The 17,768-nt window shown below is 33.9% G+C and overlaps 1 protein-coding gene across 2 annotated transcripts in view; it reads left to right on the top strand.

Moving 5' to 3' along the window:
- The window catches only part of LOC125073005 (G protein-coupled receptor kinase 2), a 71,108-nt gene that overhangs the window by 49,976 nt on the left and 3,364 nt on the right, over positions 1 to 17,768 (top strand). The window contains exons 3-6 of one of the 2 annotated variants that reach the window (XM_047683658.1): positions 12,331 to 12,443; positions 15,240 to 15,287; positions 16,810 to 16,957; positions 17,482 to 17,687. In XM_047683658.1, the coding sequence (XP_047539614.1) occupies positions 12,331 to 12,443; positions 15,240 to 15,287; positions 16,810 to 16,957; positions 17,482 to 17,687 (515 nt within the window). The remainder of the gene's footprint in view (positions 1 to 12,330; positions 12,444 to 15,239; positions 15,288 to 16,809; positions 16,958 to 17,481; positions 17,688 to 17,768) is intronic. The other variant, XM_047683659.1, reaches the window with a different exon arrangement.

Here is a 17,768-nt window from a genome sequence, read left to right as displayed (position 1 = left end):
TTGCTGTTAAGAGTATATTGTCGGCTTATGTTGTTTATCGAATCGATGATATATGGACGATCGAAAAGCATATCACATATTATACGAATAAAAAAATAAAACTGATATCTAACAACGTCGAATTCGAAGATATAAACTGACTAATTTAAAAAAAGGAATTTTAGACGGATCGGGTAAACAATGCCGTGTCTTCTTCAAAGTCTTCTTGTTCGCTGTTTTATCTAAACCCTCGCTAAACAACGTTCATGAAGGCTGTGTATATGTATAAAATATTTTCTGTATGTAATTATCTCTCGTAGCTCCGAATAAAGTTTGAAACATATTAAGCGTATTACAGCCCCAGTTCCGCTGGCGTACTACGCGAAAAATATCACCAACCATTTGTTTATACGAGCCAAGTTCGTGCTTTACATCGCTAGAGCCTTCGACTCAATAAAACTTATCGCGAATCGATCGTTAAATCAAGGCATAGGCGGAAGCGGCAATGGGCTAAAATAAAATTTCGTCATTTTGAAGAGTTTATTTCTCTTTATCTCGTTTATTTTTGGTCGGCTTCGGGTGTTTGTATATTCTATGTATATAACAAGCAGTAACTATTGTATAAAATTAATAAATAACTTCTGATCGAATTTCGGGCACAGTATTACAAATACTGGTAAATATACTCAAATACAGGTTCTTTCCCTATACTTTCTATCTCACAAACCAGGCCCTACCCTGGATGAGAACGGTTCTGATCCAGAGAACAGGTATTGTACCATCGATGAGGCGCCCTAAAAGTTTTCTTGAAAACCTTTTTTGGGGGGTAAGATAGTCAAAACCCTCCTTTCATCCTGGCGCTTGTGCACAAGTCACAATCCAAGGATACAACAATTCGAATCAACTAAAGATACACAAGAATGAACCAATTCCAACTTCCTAACTCAGGGTCTTTACTTAGAACTTCCGGAGAATAACTCTATTAAATTTTATGGAGCTTTATAAGCGAATAAAATTGAATCCGCTATATAGTTATCATTTAAGCCACACGTTATTACTTCGCAAGCGCCCCACGCTTTGAATAACTATGCGTTGTAAATAAGCGATACGTCGCGTGTTTGTTTGTTCATGTCTCTTGACAACTTACTGTGATGCTAAATTCCTTATAAGACAATAGGCGGACGTATGACATTCGTCTTAACGAACAATATATTTTCTAGTGGATTAATATTGAATTATGTATTAATCTTTGATAAGTTTTTGTTAGGGAGTTGGACAGTGATGGATCCGCTGAGTGAATTAATGAGGCCAAGAGTACTGTTGCTAGGGCAATCTGGATCGCTAAATTACGATGATGTAGCTTAATAAATATTTCTCGGTAAGGATAGGATATTTCAAATTTGGAACAATTGAAGGAAAAGGTTTTTATGTATATTTTTTTTTTATTTCTCCTTGGCTCGTAAATATAAACCTTTTAAAGGATTAAATTGGCATAAAATTGGAATTTATTGCATAATACCACAACGGGCAAATGAGGGGAATCTTTGTATGAATGTCGGGACGGATAGCTACTTTATGTATATAAATCCTCTTTTAAAAAATCTTCCATACCTATACGTATCCACCATCACGCACAGTAGGAGCGTGGTAACGCTCCTAAAAAAAAGGAGAGGTTGTCTTTGCCCAGCAGTGTAATATCAATAGGGTGTTGGCTGTAATAAGTCACCCCACAGTGACTTAATCCCTTACTAACGGAATGATCAAATCGTTGTTAATTCAATGGATTCACTAATAGAATAGTTCCATTAATTAACCCGTTAGTAAATTCTTAATTTGAATAATTGGAACACAAGCAATGACCCAAATAGAGAAATAAACAAAACAATATCTATCTATTTTATATTCGTATTTGGTTATAAAATTTGTCGTCTGTTTATCATTTTGGCGAGACGTCAATATTTGTACCAAGTATTTGTATATCTGAATACTAGGAAATTTTTCCGCCTGTGTGCTGTTGTTAGCTGTTTGTCAATTGAAATTCTTATTCTTTTGTTAGTCTTTTTATTTTATTTTTGGTCTTCGACGTTTAGCCCAATTTTGATGAGTTTTGTAATTGACATATAATTGATATACCTATGCTATCGAAATTCAAATTAGTAATTAATAATCAATGTAGGTATTTAAACTAGGTTATACAAATTATTCAAATTTATATGAGAAAATAATGGTATATTGCCTTGGTAGCTTTTGTGATTCAGATTTTAAAACGTGTCTACGAAATTAAATTGAAAAGAGAAATAAGCCTAATTAAATAAAGTATGTATATATTCTTAATTTCCTAAATAATTTGGAGTAGCTTACATGTTAAATATAAAACTGCATACCCTGTTTCTGCTCAGTCAACGCAGTACACCGAATGTATTGACATTTGACATTCAACCGCATTCAAGGGAAGAATGCTTTTATTACTATTATTAATGCAACTTTTACGGAGATGTCGTTAAAAACATTGAATGTCTTGACGTCAACAGGAATTTATTTGGTAGCAGTTTTAGTAAGACGCATTACCAAAATAATTTGTTTCCTCAACTTAGTCAAAATTTTTTACTTGGTCTCCTACCAAGTGAGTTTGAGTTGAGTTGAGTGAGCTTTGAGTTAGCCCGTCAGGGTAAGTAGTAAGTTAGTAAGGCATAAGAAACAGAGTATCTTCGCATTGATGACGAGATAGTTAATATTTTCCATAGTGTGGACATTTACCAACAGGCTCATTTACCAGTCCTCCAAAGTCCGTACAAATTTTGTTAAAAGCGATGTTAGCGATATTCGAAAAAATAAATGTTTCTACGAACACAACAGGGTTACTGCCTAGTCTTAAGATAAAGAGGCCTCCCATTTGAATAGAGAGTGGATTGAGCAATATATTAAGGGGATGAATGTCCACGGCCCATAAAAAATATCTCCTAGCCTAAAGTGATGTCGATTTATTTCCCCCATTAAACTATTCCAGACTATTTCAGATTCATCTCCCTCGCCAAATTTAAATGTTGTATCATAAATATTTTAACTAATGGTGATAGGTACTGATTAATTTCATTATTTATTAATTGAACATTATTTTTTTTCTATTTGATTACGAGTTTTGTCATGTCTCTCCCTTTCTTTTAAAACATTTTTTTTTTTAATTTTGTCTATTCCGCCTACGCTTTGTATTTTGTTAATGTTAGTTTTAATCAATCATTGGAAACTTTGTTTGATAATTAGTTGACGCCCGCGACTTCGCTCGTGTTTTTGGGGTTGGTTGGTCAGGTTTTAGGCATAGAAAAATAGCAACAAACAGACAAACAGACATAGCTACTTTCGTAAAAAATCATGTTATTCAACACAAGATTATATACATACATGATAAAAAAGCGTGGAGCTACTAATAATACTTGTTGACTTCCAGGCAGGATATATTATATACATATATAATTGTATTTAAATAACATAACTTTGTATTTTAAATGTTGGAAAAGAGTAACTACTGAGTTTCTTGCCGATACTTCTCGGTAGAATCTACATTCCGAACCGGTTGTAGCTTCACTTAATATAGTTCTGCAAAATGACGATTCAAATTTTTTTGTAAAAGTCTACTAAAATAAATTATATTTAGATTTTTTTAATATTTGTTATTTATAAAATTTATAACATAGTACTGTTTGTTGACATAAATTAAATAAATAAAATAATAATTATATTAATGCCAAGTCTTTTTTTATATTGTGCTCATTCTGATTGTTTTTAAATTTGTCTCATCAGTGTTACGAAATATATAGATGATATAGCAATCATATCGTTTTGACATAAACAAGGTTATATACAAAGTTATCCTGTATTATTAATAAGTTTAATATGTAAAGACTTGTTATGTAAATACGAGAGAATTTAATTGTCGTCGGTATGTTTGCTCCTTCGAGTTTTTAAGGCTCGTTTTGTCTTGGCACCAAGGACATTTATTGCAGGCGAGTGTTCTGTATCAGGAAATAAGTGGATTGCAAGGAATATAAAATATTTGTAATTCATTCTTGGTAGGGTATTGGTGGTTTAATGGCTAGCTTAACAGCGGTTCTGGATTGAATAGAAAAAAAATAATTGTGTTTTTTTTTTATATAGAATTTTTAAGCAATAAGTTTTTCGTGCCTCGAAAAGCACTTTGAGTATTTGTCCTCTGCCTAATCTTTTTCCGTTTGTGTCTGATTATAAAGGTGAGTGAATTCCTTATGCTATTGCTAGTCTTCCATGAGTCTCCCAGAAATCCAATGTAAATTATGTGCTCTTTTATGTTCCAATTTGAAGGATGACTGCCTGATTCGAGTGTTTTTCATGCAAGGGCATCTGAGATCCCATGATTTCGGAGCGGTGACGATGTATTTTTTTTATATATTTTCTGCGTATGACTCCAATCCACCTGATGGTAAGTGGTAGTGGAGTCCAAACTATGTGAAAGTGAATGAACGGCACTAGTAGCCATCGCCACTACACACACGATACTAGTGCTTATGTCTATGAACAAAGGTGATCAGCCCGGTCTATTTGATTGTCTGGAAGGACTTATGGTAAATAAAAGAATAAAAGTATAGTCCGCCGACTAAATTGGTTAGTACTAAGTGCTACTGATACTAGTGCTTCTGTCTATAAACAAAGGTGATCAGGTTGGTCCATTTGATTGCCATAGAATGGTTCACCGACCAGAGTCACGGTGGAATATATGTTGTTGAAATATTTTCATAATAACGAGGTAAACGGCGTAAGGTTAATTGTTTGAGTGATATTTGAAATGACGTCGGCGTTCGGAATGCGTGACGTCAAACGTCTATTATTGGTAGCGCGGGCCCTTCGGAGTGCAGGTGAATTACTACACTTGCGGTTAAAAAATATATCTCCAGTTTTTTTATATAATACGTACCGATCTAGCGGCTTTCCTGGTGATATTTAAATTGATAGGGTTATAATTCAATTGAAAGCATATGCTATACTGTAACATTACACTGTAATTGTACCAAATAATGCTTAGTAATTTATTATAAACCTTATGTCTTCGTTTTTGGGTTTTCTCGACCACGTATAATTGAATTATCTATAGTTCCAATACAAGAGGTTACGTCCTGTGTAATGATGTTTACACAGTTGTTTAACAGTAGACCTGTTCTTTTCCAACTTGTAAAAAAATATATTACCTGTTTTCGCCCCCGTTTTAGGTGGAGCGGTACTAGGTTTCAGGTATAGAAAAGTACCCTTGGTGTTCATCCTTGCTTCGTACCAAAATACATCAAATTCAATTTAGTGGTTTAGTTGTGAAAAAGAGTTACTTTCGCATTTATAATATTAGTATGGATGAATTTAAATATATAGATTAAAACACGAGACATTCACTATACGTGACAAAAGTAATGTATATTATTTATTCAAGAATGACACATAAAAGCTCTTTTGAGTCGTCATGTTACTTATCATCGTATTGAATTAAATGTAAAGCGGAATGTCGAAGTCTGAACGTAGATTCTACCGAGAAACTCGGGAGTTTGCTTGAGCTCATTGTAACTAAATCGTTTCATTCAAATGTTACACATATGTAGATTAGTTGCGTTTTTATATTTTTTTTTCTTTATATTATCTCAGTCTAAATATATTTAAACATAAAATTTAGACTTAATAATAAGTCTAACAAATGTAAACACTGATTGGGAAGTCACTGGCCCCTAATATACGGGGTCTTCTAGTTTAGGGGTACAGGGCCTCTATGATAATACCAATAACAACATTATTATTATTAATATTATAGAGCCAAGATTAAGAATCTTATTGAGCCGAGATGACCCAGTGGTTAGAACGCGTACATCTTTACCGATGATTTCGGATTCAAACCCAGGCAGGCACCACTGAATTTTCATATGCTTAATTTGTGTTTATAATTCATCTATGTTCGGCGGTGAAGGAAAAAATCGTGAAGAAACCTGAATCTGTCTAATTTCAACGAAATTCTGCCACATGTGTATTCCACCAAACCGCATTGGAGCAGCGTGGTGAAATATGCTCCAAACTTTCTCCTCAAAGGGAGAGGCGGCCTTAGCCCAGCTGTGGGAAATTTACAGGCTGCTAATGTAATGTAATGTAGAGCCAAGGGAATTATCACTTAAAAAGTAGCTTTATTTTTACCCCATATTTTTATTGTATTTTCCTTTAAACATCAACATCGCGAAATAATTATAATGGCATTCATAAAACGCGCTATCGCAATCACTACTTACCACACCTCGCCGTGAGAGATTTCGTTCTTTGAGCCTAACATACATACAATATCAATTTCAATTATACTGTTGAACGTGCTTTTTTTATTTTTAAACCAGCTTTCCACGTGTCTAGGGGAAGGTACCCTTTTCTCTTGACAACAAACTATTAATTAAGCAATTTCAATATCGCATTTTTATTAATTAGGGTTTTCCAACATTGTCCTTTATACACATATATATATTTTTATTATTATCTCCAGCTTAGGAGTTTAAATGTTAAATAAGAACGTTCTCTCAGTTATCTCGTTTCATTGTTTTAAAGGCATTGCCGTCTAACGGTAACGGTCGACTCGGAGAAATTTAAGATCGCGTAATTTTAAAATAACTAGACAGAAAGATGCAAGGTTCTCGTTTATTGCTTTACGACGGCTTAAAGGACAAAAAAATGGCGGAAACGATTGCAACGATAAATATTTAAAAAGTTCATACTATTTATAAAGAAACAAAAGTTTAATTTATTTAAGGAAAGAACATATTGAAATATAAAATTTTATTATAATAAAAAAAGGAACTGTTCGACTTCGTAAAATAATAATTGTATTTATTTGCTGATTGCGGCGCCACCTGTCGTGTCAGGTGTAAAGCTTCCAGTCAAACACGCACAAAAACATTTACAGACACGTATACTTCTATACATACGTGTAACTACAGGCACAAGGGACGTAACATCTCATGTCATAACTTTGGTAGCGCGTTGCTTATGGAACTATATTATTAGATAATATTAAAATTACATACGCCGGCAATGTCTATGGTTAGTGGTGACCGCCTACCGATGCCATAAAAAAATCGTTTAGAACAATTATATGTATAAAGATTGTGTAGCAGTAGATTCATCAAGGTGACAATATCGGGGATGGAGGTTTACCATCAGGTACCATTACATAAAAAAGAGGATGTGATCGCCTCTTATAAACATTAACACTATAAAAGCCATTAAATTGTACCATTCATGTGGCGTAGTTTATCGGCTGAAGACCATAAAGGTTGCATTGAGAAAAAAATTGTTACTCAAATTATAGTAATGTGACCTTGTAATGATCTTTTTAAATATTGCCCTAGGGTCTTCTTGTCCTAGGGGGGTCGACCTTCGACCTTCGATAGCTACGCCACTGACACTGAATGAATCTCTAATAAGGGGCTCAAAGACGTAATGACCCTTATTAATGACATACTAATTACGTATATATAATAAATATTTATAATACAGGATAAGTATATCCAATTATTACTTATTAAACAATAATAAGGAAATTATATGAGTATTTTTATTACATATATAAATAAACGATTCGTTTTGTTTTCCCCACTTTGATTCTGTTTTCCGTCTCTAAGGTTTTTTTATGACATACGTTAGCGGTCGAGTAAAGGAAATCGTTCAAATTTCATTCGACGGCAATGTCTTTGGGTAGTGGCGACTACGTTCCTACCTTTGCCATAAAAAAAATAAGACGGCTCATTATGAGACGCAACTAATTTTATTAATCCTAAGTAATTTATTGTAGTGTACTTGCAGTATACAATAAAGAATGTTCATTAATTAATAATTCAATTATTATTCAGCCTTCTCTCCGCTGTATTCCCATGACCTAGAGCTTTATTTTATCAATGGTAATTTGATCCGAACGTTCACTTTAATTTCCAAGTTAGGAAGGCTCAGTTTAACGACTTCCACGAGGGTTTGAGTGCTAAATTATAAAGATGGTTAAAATTGACGCGAGACTAGCAAATAATTCTAACTTTGGGAGAAATTTATTTAACAATGAGATAAATATTTGTTCATTTTTCTTTTGCACGTCGTAAATTGTATGAACTTGACATTACTTACATGACATAACTTGACATGACTTACAGTCGCAACATTTTCTTAATGTAAGTTTAAATAATATCTAAATTCAATATAATGTTTTTATTATATAATTCTTTTATATTAATTTATATTTTATATTATTTAATCTCGTATATATATTTTTATAATAAACCATAAAATTTTATATTGGTTTTATAATTTTTACAATGGCAACAAAATATTTTTATTACTAATAAACGAGGAAACCCTTTTTTGTGACGCCTAATTAGAAAAATGTACTTAGTATACATAATACTTATCCGCGTTTCAGACGAGGTTTTATTATATAAGTCGCGCTTCGTAATTTCATCCGCATTAATTTAGACGATTGACGTGACAAACGTGAATTTTATGTTCTTGAATCGGGGCCCGTTCTCACTGAGACGAACCGTTTGCTCGTTCCGTCTAAAGTAGAGGTTCCCAGACTCGACTCGGTCCGTCGGAACCTCTACAGCTAAATTTTTTTTATGGTATTGGTTGGCGGACGAGCATATGGGCCACCTGATGGTAAGTGGTCACCACCGCCCATAGACAAAGGCACTGTAAGAAATATTAACCATTCCTTACATCACCTATGCGCCACCAACCTTGGGAACTAAGATGTTAAGTCCCTTGTGCCTGTGATTACACTGGCTTACTCACCCTTCTAACCGGAATACAACAATACAGTATACTGTTATTTGGCGGTAGAATATCTGATGAGTGGGTGGTACCTACCCAGACGGGCTTGCACAAAACCCTACCACCAAGAATTTCTACCAAACTCTCAAAACTCGACAAAAAATGTGAGGATTAGATCTATCCAAGAAAATTTGCATTGCGACGAGTTCCAACAAATAAAACTCTGTGAAATATGCAATTTTTTACAAGTAACAGTCGCTGAGCGTCTTAAAATATTATGTGCCTATGTTGAAGTTGAGCCAACATTTAAGTTCTTCACTATCGAAAGCAGATAAATTTTCGTGGACGTTGGTCGCTTAGGAACTGTGAACCCCTATTTTTATGTCACGCTAACATAGACCTCGTTAAATCTCTCATGGGCCCCTGGAACACTTAAGGAACTATATGCCTTAAGAGATGTATATGCCAATGGCAGCACCATTTATAAGACACTGTTCACATTTAGACGGATCCGAGAAAAGCAACGGATCAGGGTTTTTAGATGAACGTTTCGCCACTGCAACGAGCGGCTTAAACGCCCGGATCGGATATAGTGTGATTGAATCTACCGTTATATAATAACAACAAAAAGCGTTCGTAAACAAGTTAACATTCGTTCGCAATATTTGCTCCCATTTTTTTTCCAACGCCTCCAAATGCCATACTTTCGAAATATTAATCTTTTTACATTCAATAATAACTTTCGCATATAAGAAAAAAATACAGCAAAATTCAACTGTAAAGAGATAATTGATATTTAATTTCTAATTAACAGTAAAAGGTACCCAGTAATTGAACCGGTCCCCGAGCAATTGATATTAATTAGAAATTAATTACTCTAATTTATACTTACTTTCCACAACGTGTGGAGTGCCGACGTATGAACGGTATGTAGGTTTAACTGCCTCGTTGTTTTTTAGTAGTGTAGAGGAAAATGGAAGTATCTCACACTAAGATTAAGGGAAAAGGTGTTCACCCTCAGACTGTTGTTCCTCCTTAGATTAATCTAGTTTGGGTATGGGCCTCTTTTTACATTTTTTATACATTAACAGCCTCTAAATTTCCCACTGCTCGGGTAAGGCCTCTTCTCCCTTCGAGGAGAAGGTTTTGGAGCATATCCTACCACGCTGCTCCAATGCGGGTTAGTGGAATACACATGTGGCAGAATTTCATTGAAATTAGACACATGCATGTTTCATCACGATGTTTTCCTTCACCGCCGAGCACGAGATGAATTATAAACACAAATTAAGCACATGACAATTCAGTGGTACTTGCCTGGTTTGAACCCGATATTATGGGTTAAGATGCACGCGACAACAACTGGGCCCTCTCGGCCTCTAGGATAGGTCAAGGCTACCTTCTCAATCCTTTAGGTTTGAAAGGCCAGGATCAAAAAGTGTCCGAAACATACAAATTGCCAGAAAGACGCTTATGTGCCTAGTATAACCAGCCATTAATATTTAGTAATTTGAAAATAACACCTTTTTTATTGCGGATATTTCTTTCTATCTCTAATTACATTTAACTCGATCTCCTAGCTCGCACAGCGACATTTTAACTTCATAGATTTAGTGGCACAATTTTTATTTATAGCGATACTTCCTAACCACCAACCCCATATCAGTAACGTAGAACCTGATCGACGTGATTTTTTTACATAGAGGTAGTTCATGAGATTCGTTGGCTATCTCTATCATGGACTGTCTCTTAAGATCGTTATCTTTCAGCTTTAACCGTTAAAGTAGCGACCCTTCATGCCCTATCTTCATCCTGTTCATAGGATTCTAGTTAATACTAGCTAGTTTTATAAAACTGGCTACTCGACCCGGCTTCGCTCGGGCTTAGAAGGGTCTACATAACATGTTTATATCGTAATAAATTTTGTTCTATTCGTTCACGTGGCGCACGCCTATGAAGTATAGGTTTTTCCGACATATTCAAAAGTAATCGTCATATATCAGTTAATTTACACAAGAATTTAAACTTTAACCATCGTCATGAATCACTTCGTCCATAGGCGAAAATCTTACCAAGATCAGCTCAGGTAGTTTTAGAGTTTATCGCTTTCAGACTATGGGGGGCGGGGATGGGGGTTTTCTATCACTGTATAATATGTAGTGACGTGAAAAAAATATTGTACTACTTGCTGTATCTACTTATTATTACTCACAAATATTAGCTGTAAGAAAATTCCTATAGCTAATATATGTGTGTCACATATTTCAGAATTATCGCTGCAATCCCTCGACACCTCATACATATAAAATCCATACAGACCTTTTCATAATCCTCGGATTTTGCGGATCGTTCAGTCGATCGGGGAATAGACCCGGATTTGGCCGGATAAAAAACTAAATCTATAATATTATAACTTAGATAACGATAGGGAAAGGCGAAAATATACTCGCTGTTAAAAGTATGAACGAATAATCAAGAATTTTATCTTTAGAACTCTTTTGAATAACAATAAAATGAGATATTTTAAAGGAATGTTTTTATCTATAGTACATCTATTCACGTCGCGCCCGACCACGTTAAATAAATATTTTTTTAATAAATAAAGTTTTTTTTTTCGCTGTCTCTTCTTCGTCTCACGCACAAGTGTTAGTGCCGTGCGTTACAAATTAAGGCTCCTGAAATAATTTATCTTGAAAGGTGTTTAAGAAAAAATTTAAAAAAGTATAAAAATCCATGACATTTGTATGTCCTATTTAATATCAATATAAAATACTGATTGACATTTTTATAGACAAAAATTAAACATTTTCATGTAGGTACAAAATAGAGGTTTTGTGATTTTAATTATTTTTATTTGCTATTATCAGGAAGACGGGATATTAATCACAATCCAAATCCTTATCAAAATATACTCTATTCAAGTAAGCTCTGAGCACTTACAAGCGCATTTGAGCCATCATTCACAAGATTAATTAAATGCCGTTAAAACCTGTTTGAAATTTAGATTCAAGAACTTAGTTACTTAAAACTCCTTAGTTTACGATTTTATATAAGAATTACTGTGATTAAAAATTAGTATCTTATACTAAAATATATAATAAACTAGGCACCCGACCGGCATCTTACGGATACAGTTTTTATATTTTTATTGTCTCATATTATTGGCTATTAGAAAACTCGTGTAAACACCTAGTAGAGCATAAACGCTTATAACTTCTTTGAATATGTACAAATATTTTGAGCATTTTTCTTTCTCTTTCCATAAGAACTTTATAAGTAGTATAGTGACGGTAAGTTGTTACCGTATTTGGCCTATTTGACAGTCTGCCTGCTTGTGTAAAGATATGCAAGTACAAATAAAATTATTAGAAAACTTAAAAAAATATATAAACATTTGATTTTAACTATTCTTAATACGAACAAAAAATCAGAACAGTGTAGTATGAGTATTAAATTCGAATTTAAAAGATGTTAATTTTCCTTCCATATAATTGTCATAGAATCTCCTAACTAATATAAAATAAAAATTAATTTATTTTATTTTTTTTCCAGATGTAGAATACGATTACGTGGTGGACCAGCAGCCGATCGGAAAGCTGCTCTTCCGACAGTTCTGCGAACGGAACCGACCCAACTACCACAAGTACAACAGCTTCTTAGATGCGGTCAGTGACATGTTTGTTTGTTCGCTAGCTTCTACTCACAAGTTCTCACGTGTGGCCAGAAGATAAGAGGAACTTGCCGTGGTGTCGATTCTATTGTACACGATCTATTAAATAGACAAATTTAGACGAGGTAAGCCGAAATGTCCCAGTAGAACACGTAGAAAACATGGTTTTAAAATGATGATAACGGGTTGAATTCCGGGCAATCATAGCAGATTTTTCTTGTTTTTCGTTTGTGCTTATGATTGGATTGTGTTCTGACAGAAATACTTATAAGACTTATAAAGTTTTCAAAGAGAAAACTATAATTTTTGTAGTGACATTTGTGTAGTGATTTTTACAGCCTACATGTAATATTATGGATACTACTTTGAAGACATTTCGTAATTATTATATTTACTTAATGCCATCTTGTATAGGTAAATCTGTTTCTCTTTGAAATCTTAATGATTCTTATTTGTGTATTGTGGATTGGAATATTTCTGCACAACACGGTTTAATTAATTTCGCGTTCCTCGATGAAGGAAAACATCGAGTATATATAACGATATTATATTCAAAAATGAAACCTAAGACAAACTAGGTCCGGGGAAGACACCACAATATAGACACGGAGTAGACGTTGGCGCCAAAGTTAACATTAGCCCATATTATATTTAACCGAAAGTAAGTTTGTGTTTTGTTTGTGATATTTTTACAAAAATTGGAGTGCAGTGCGTTTAGATCAAAAATATAACTGTTTGTACTGAACTTGTTTATGTTGTGAAACTTCGTCCGAAGAATACTATACTTAAATAGTTACTAGATTTTAGGTAAATAAGTTACGTTTGAGAGATATCTTCTAAAGTTCAATTGAAATTATTAGTTTTTCATTTCAATATTATTATTTTTTTTATATTTTCGTATGTTAGAGTGTGTTTATGTCTGACATCACCGAAGAATTTTATAACATATTACCTAACGTACAAAGTATTCATAGAGTATTAGGTAGGTACTCCACTTATCACATCTACCGTCAATTTGTTCTTTTCTCTTTTGTGTTATGGATTGAAGAGTGACCTAGTGTAACTACAGGAGACATAACATCTTAGTTTCCAAGATTGGTGGGGCTTTGGTGACTTAATAGATAGTTAATATTTTAAAAGTATCGAAGTCTATAAGCAGCGGTAAGTTCTTACCATTTGACAGTGTGCCTACCTGTTTAAAGATATGCAAGTACAAATAACATTAACATTCAAAACATTAAAATGCAAATAGTATGTATAGCATGTCCTATAGGAATACCAATCTAATTTCTCACTTTTGTTGCCAGACGTAAAAAAAATTATTACTTTATTAACAAAAAAAATAAACAAGTCTTAAATTGTTAAAATCGTTTTATGTTTAACATTAATCACAAGGTCGCATTTAAATAATTTCTGATTAAATATATTTATTGCATTGGGTATTTTTAAATTATTTATCATAATTCAGATAATAGTGAACAATTTCAATGTCATTAGTTCGTGTGGGTGGTTCGTAATGATGTCCACACAGTACCTACATGTCAGTAAGAAGGCGTCGTTACCAAGGGACGATCGAATGATTTGAGCAAATTTATGCATTCGTTACATTCGTGAAATCAATACTAAACAGAAGTAGGTACTTAAATTGATATTAATTAAAAAACTCTTTTCAAAAATCGCTGTACTAAAGCTAGGGCCGGATTTAAAAGGCCCTGTGTCAAATACGAAGTGGAGGGCTGTATTATTTTGGACTAGGTAAAATGTTTTTGTTTTAATACATTTTTATTCATAAATTATCAATGAGATTTGAAAAATTACTTTTGTTAATGTGAACGTCTTTTTCTCTTAGATGTAACAGACAATTTTTCTTATCTATAAAAATATACCATACCGTGGAGGCCTCAAGGCTAAAACTCCTATTCTCTTAAATCCGGCCCTGACTAAAACAAACAAAAATTGTTTACGATTTATACGTTTAACGTACGTTTGTATAGCTAAACACCAAGAATGTAGTACTAATTTTAGTTAACATTGAGCTGCATGATTTAATCCCTATATAATAAATGGTAATTTACATAAATGCATGCGTGACTCTGTCTGACTGTTACCCTTTCAACCCAAAACCACTGAACCGAAATTGATGAAATTTGGTATGAAGCAAGCTTGCAATTCCAAGGAAGGACATAGACTTTTCATAACTGACATTTGACGTCGAATCTCTAAAACGCGATTGATGCCGCGGGCAATAACTAGTTTTATATAAAAGCATGTACTAAACTTGTTACTGAAAGCTTTACTTGCAATCTATACTCGATATGCCAATAACCATGTAATTTAGATTTATAAGTAAATCCATGCTTTATGACAGAAAGCCTCGCTTATAAACGTTGTATAGGGTTTTAGTTAAACACTGATTTCTCTTTCTGTCATTAGTGATTTGATATTCGAAAGAAGAAGACAGCGTTAACTAATAAAATAAACAACATTTATAAGTCACACGTGACATTGGCGAAATAATCTGTGCCTTATTGGCAAAAATTAAAGCCACAAAAAAAAAACATTTGTAAGTAAAGCTGTATATATGTGCAATGCATGGAATTAATAATTGCTAGATTTAGATAGAAATTATTAATATTAACAGTTTTTTATAATAAAATTCATATTCCGAATAAGTATTTCGGAACTATTTTTAAAAGTATATTTGTATAAGAATTTGAATGAGCCGTGGCTGAATGTGTGTGACCTTAATCAATGTATTTTTTTTAAACATACAATACGTTTCGTTATCTAGATCTGCGCATCGTGGTCTTCAAGCCAGAATAACAAGAAAAGCTTACGTGTATGTTAAAAGTTGGTATAATGTAAAACCCGTTCCATTAAGAAAGTCTTAAATGTAAACAATCTTTATCGCTGTTCCTTTTAAAATATTTGTTTGTTTGGTGTGTATTTATATATATGCGTATTATCTGTGGTCGACCATTTTATATAATTCCATTTATGGTTATCTATACGTAGTATTAATCAGAGGAGTTTTTTTTGTTTTTTTGTTTGAAGGCGCTTATCTCTTTAGCTACCAGTCGGTTTTGAATAAGCCTTCTGGAAGGATTAGGTTAATATTGGGGTTTCATTTATTGGCATTTTAACGCTGGTGTTAGCGCACGGAACAACTAATTAATACTAAGCACCATTTTTGTATCACGAAAAATTTTAATGGATGTATATTTAATATTCGCATATTTCAAAAGCAATTTTTAATTAAATGTAAGCTACTTTCAAACACGTTATACAAGTGTATCTGGCTACCAAATCATCATATATTTTACTGCCAAACTGAAAAACTTACAGTCACACGGTATGTAATTATAGACTCAAGGGACGTAACATTTAATATGTTACCAAGTTAACATAGTTGGTGGTGCATTGGCGATTTAAGGAATGCTTAAAATTTCTTGCTGCCTCCATGTCTATAGGCAGTAGGGACCACATACCAACACCTACCAACCGCTACCAATGTTTAATTTACTAGAAAATAAAATTCACGATTGTCACCACAATAGTTAAAATATACAGGCAGTCCTCGTACTTACGCCATGTTAGGTTATCGAAATACGCGACGTCAGTCGAGACATGTTAGATGGCTTCGTTTTTTTCTTCTTGCTATGACATTGACCTCGCGACAAGTGAATTCTCCCATGCCGGAAATGGAGACAATTGACGTATGTTTGAGGAATAGTGTCAAAACATTGTTCGACGTAACTTGAAACGACGTAAGTCGAGGACTGCTTGTGTAAGTAGAGACTTATTTACCTTAACTTAAATCTCCGAAAAATGTTGCATCTTTTGGTAAAGTTCTATATATATTGGTTTGGACAAATTCAACAAATAGGTTGGCCCAGTTACGAGTGATGATATAAAACAAACGCCCAGTCAGTGATATATCATTACGTAAAACGATATTTTTTTTTTTAATTTAAAAAAAATATTATTCACGAAATGAATAAAAATATTGTCTACGCCATAAGACTTTCGTAATGGAATAGTACCTATATATCTTTCTCTTTTTGATTGGACCAGAAATTTATGTTTCGGTCAACTGTAAGTTAATACATAATTATTTTCCAGAGCTTATCTCCTCGTTTCATAGAAATGTAATTAAAATTAATCTCGGTAGTTACTAAAGTGGACATAGATGGTCATATTGGCCAAATGATATGCATTAGTTATAGTCAAGTTAGCTTCAGTGTCAAGACTCCTCTCCGTCCATCTCCGCTTTGGTGGACACCGATCCTACTCGTTTAATATTATAAAAGTTTTCCGAAGAGCTGACTTCTTATCAGATGTAATAAATTAAATACTTACAGACGGAAAGATACGAGGTGGAGGTGGATGAGACGCGGACGGCGCTCGCCGTCGAGCTGTTCGGACGGTACCTGAAGACGGAAGATGGGGAAGCGGTCACGGACGTCGTCCCTCCTGACGTCATCGATGACGCGAGCAAGTTACTTGAAGGTAACTAAAGTATTCATATATTTTGTTTTTTTTAATAGGAAGGCTAGGTGATGCTTAATTCATCAATGTTTGGAGTGGTGTTGTTAAAAAGTGGAACTAAAGTATTTCAGTATCATCAAAAACTGACATCGAGAATCTTTATAATAAAAATCGAAAAATGATTTTATTAAGTAGGCTTATAAAAGCACTTTTGAATCGTCATGTTACAGTGTCGAATTAAATGTGAAACTATCACCGGTACGGAAAGTAGATTCTACCGACAGGAACCGGCAAGACACTCAGTAAAGATGTAATTTGTTCCGCCATTTTAATTACAGAGTATGGAACCAGCAAATACTAAGTCCACGCTTTTTTATCTTTAATATAATCTTGTATTGAGTAATACGCCTTATTTATCTATATATATTTATTTTTTATTTAATATGTGCTTTAAATTTATTAATAGACACAGTTAAAAATGTAAGATCAGTACTAATGTCTAAGCTATACTTGCTAAGTACTACTATTTTATGTTGTTTTTTCAGGCGGCTCGAAGGACATCTTCACGGAGTGCATACGATGCGTCAAGAGCTTCCTCGCCGGCAGTCCGTTCTCTGAGTTCGAGAGGTCGATGTACTTCCACCGCTACCTCCAATGGAAGTGGCTGGAGGCGCAGCCGGTCACTCAGCACACGTTTAGGATGTACCGCGTTTTGGGGAAGGGAGGATTCGGAGAAGTTTGCGCGTGTCAGGTGAATCATTAGTTCCAGTCTCAAGTCCAAGGTGTCTTATTTCTAATGATTCCGAACTTGAATTTACTAAAACCACAGGCA

This window comes from Vanessa atalanta, chromosome 23 (assembly GCF_905147765.1).
Source record: "Vanessa atalanta chromosome 23, ilVanAtal1.2, whole genome shotgun sequence".
NCBI classification, from domain to species: Eukaryota; Metazoa; Arthropoda; class Insecta; order Lepidoptera; family Nymphalidae; genus Vanessa; species Vanessa atalanta.
The sequence above is the reverse complement of the archived record's forward strand: the minus strand, read 5'-3'. Positions and strand labels throughout refer to the sequence as shown.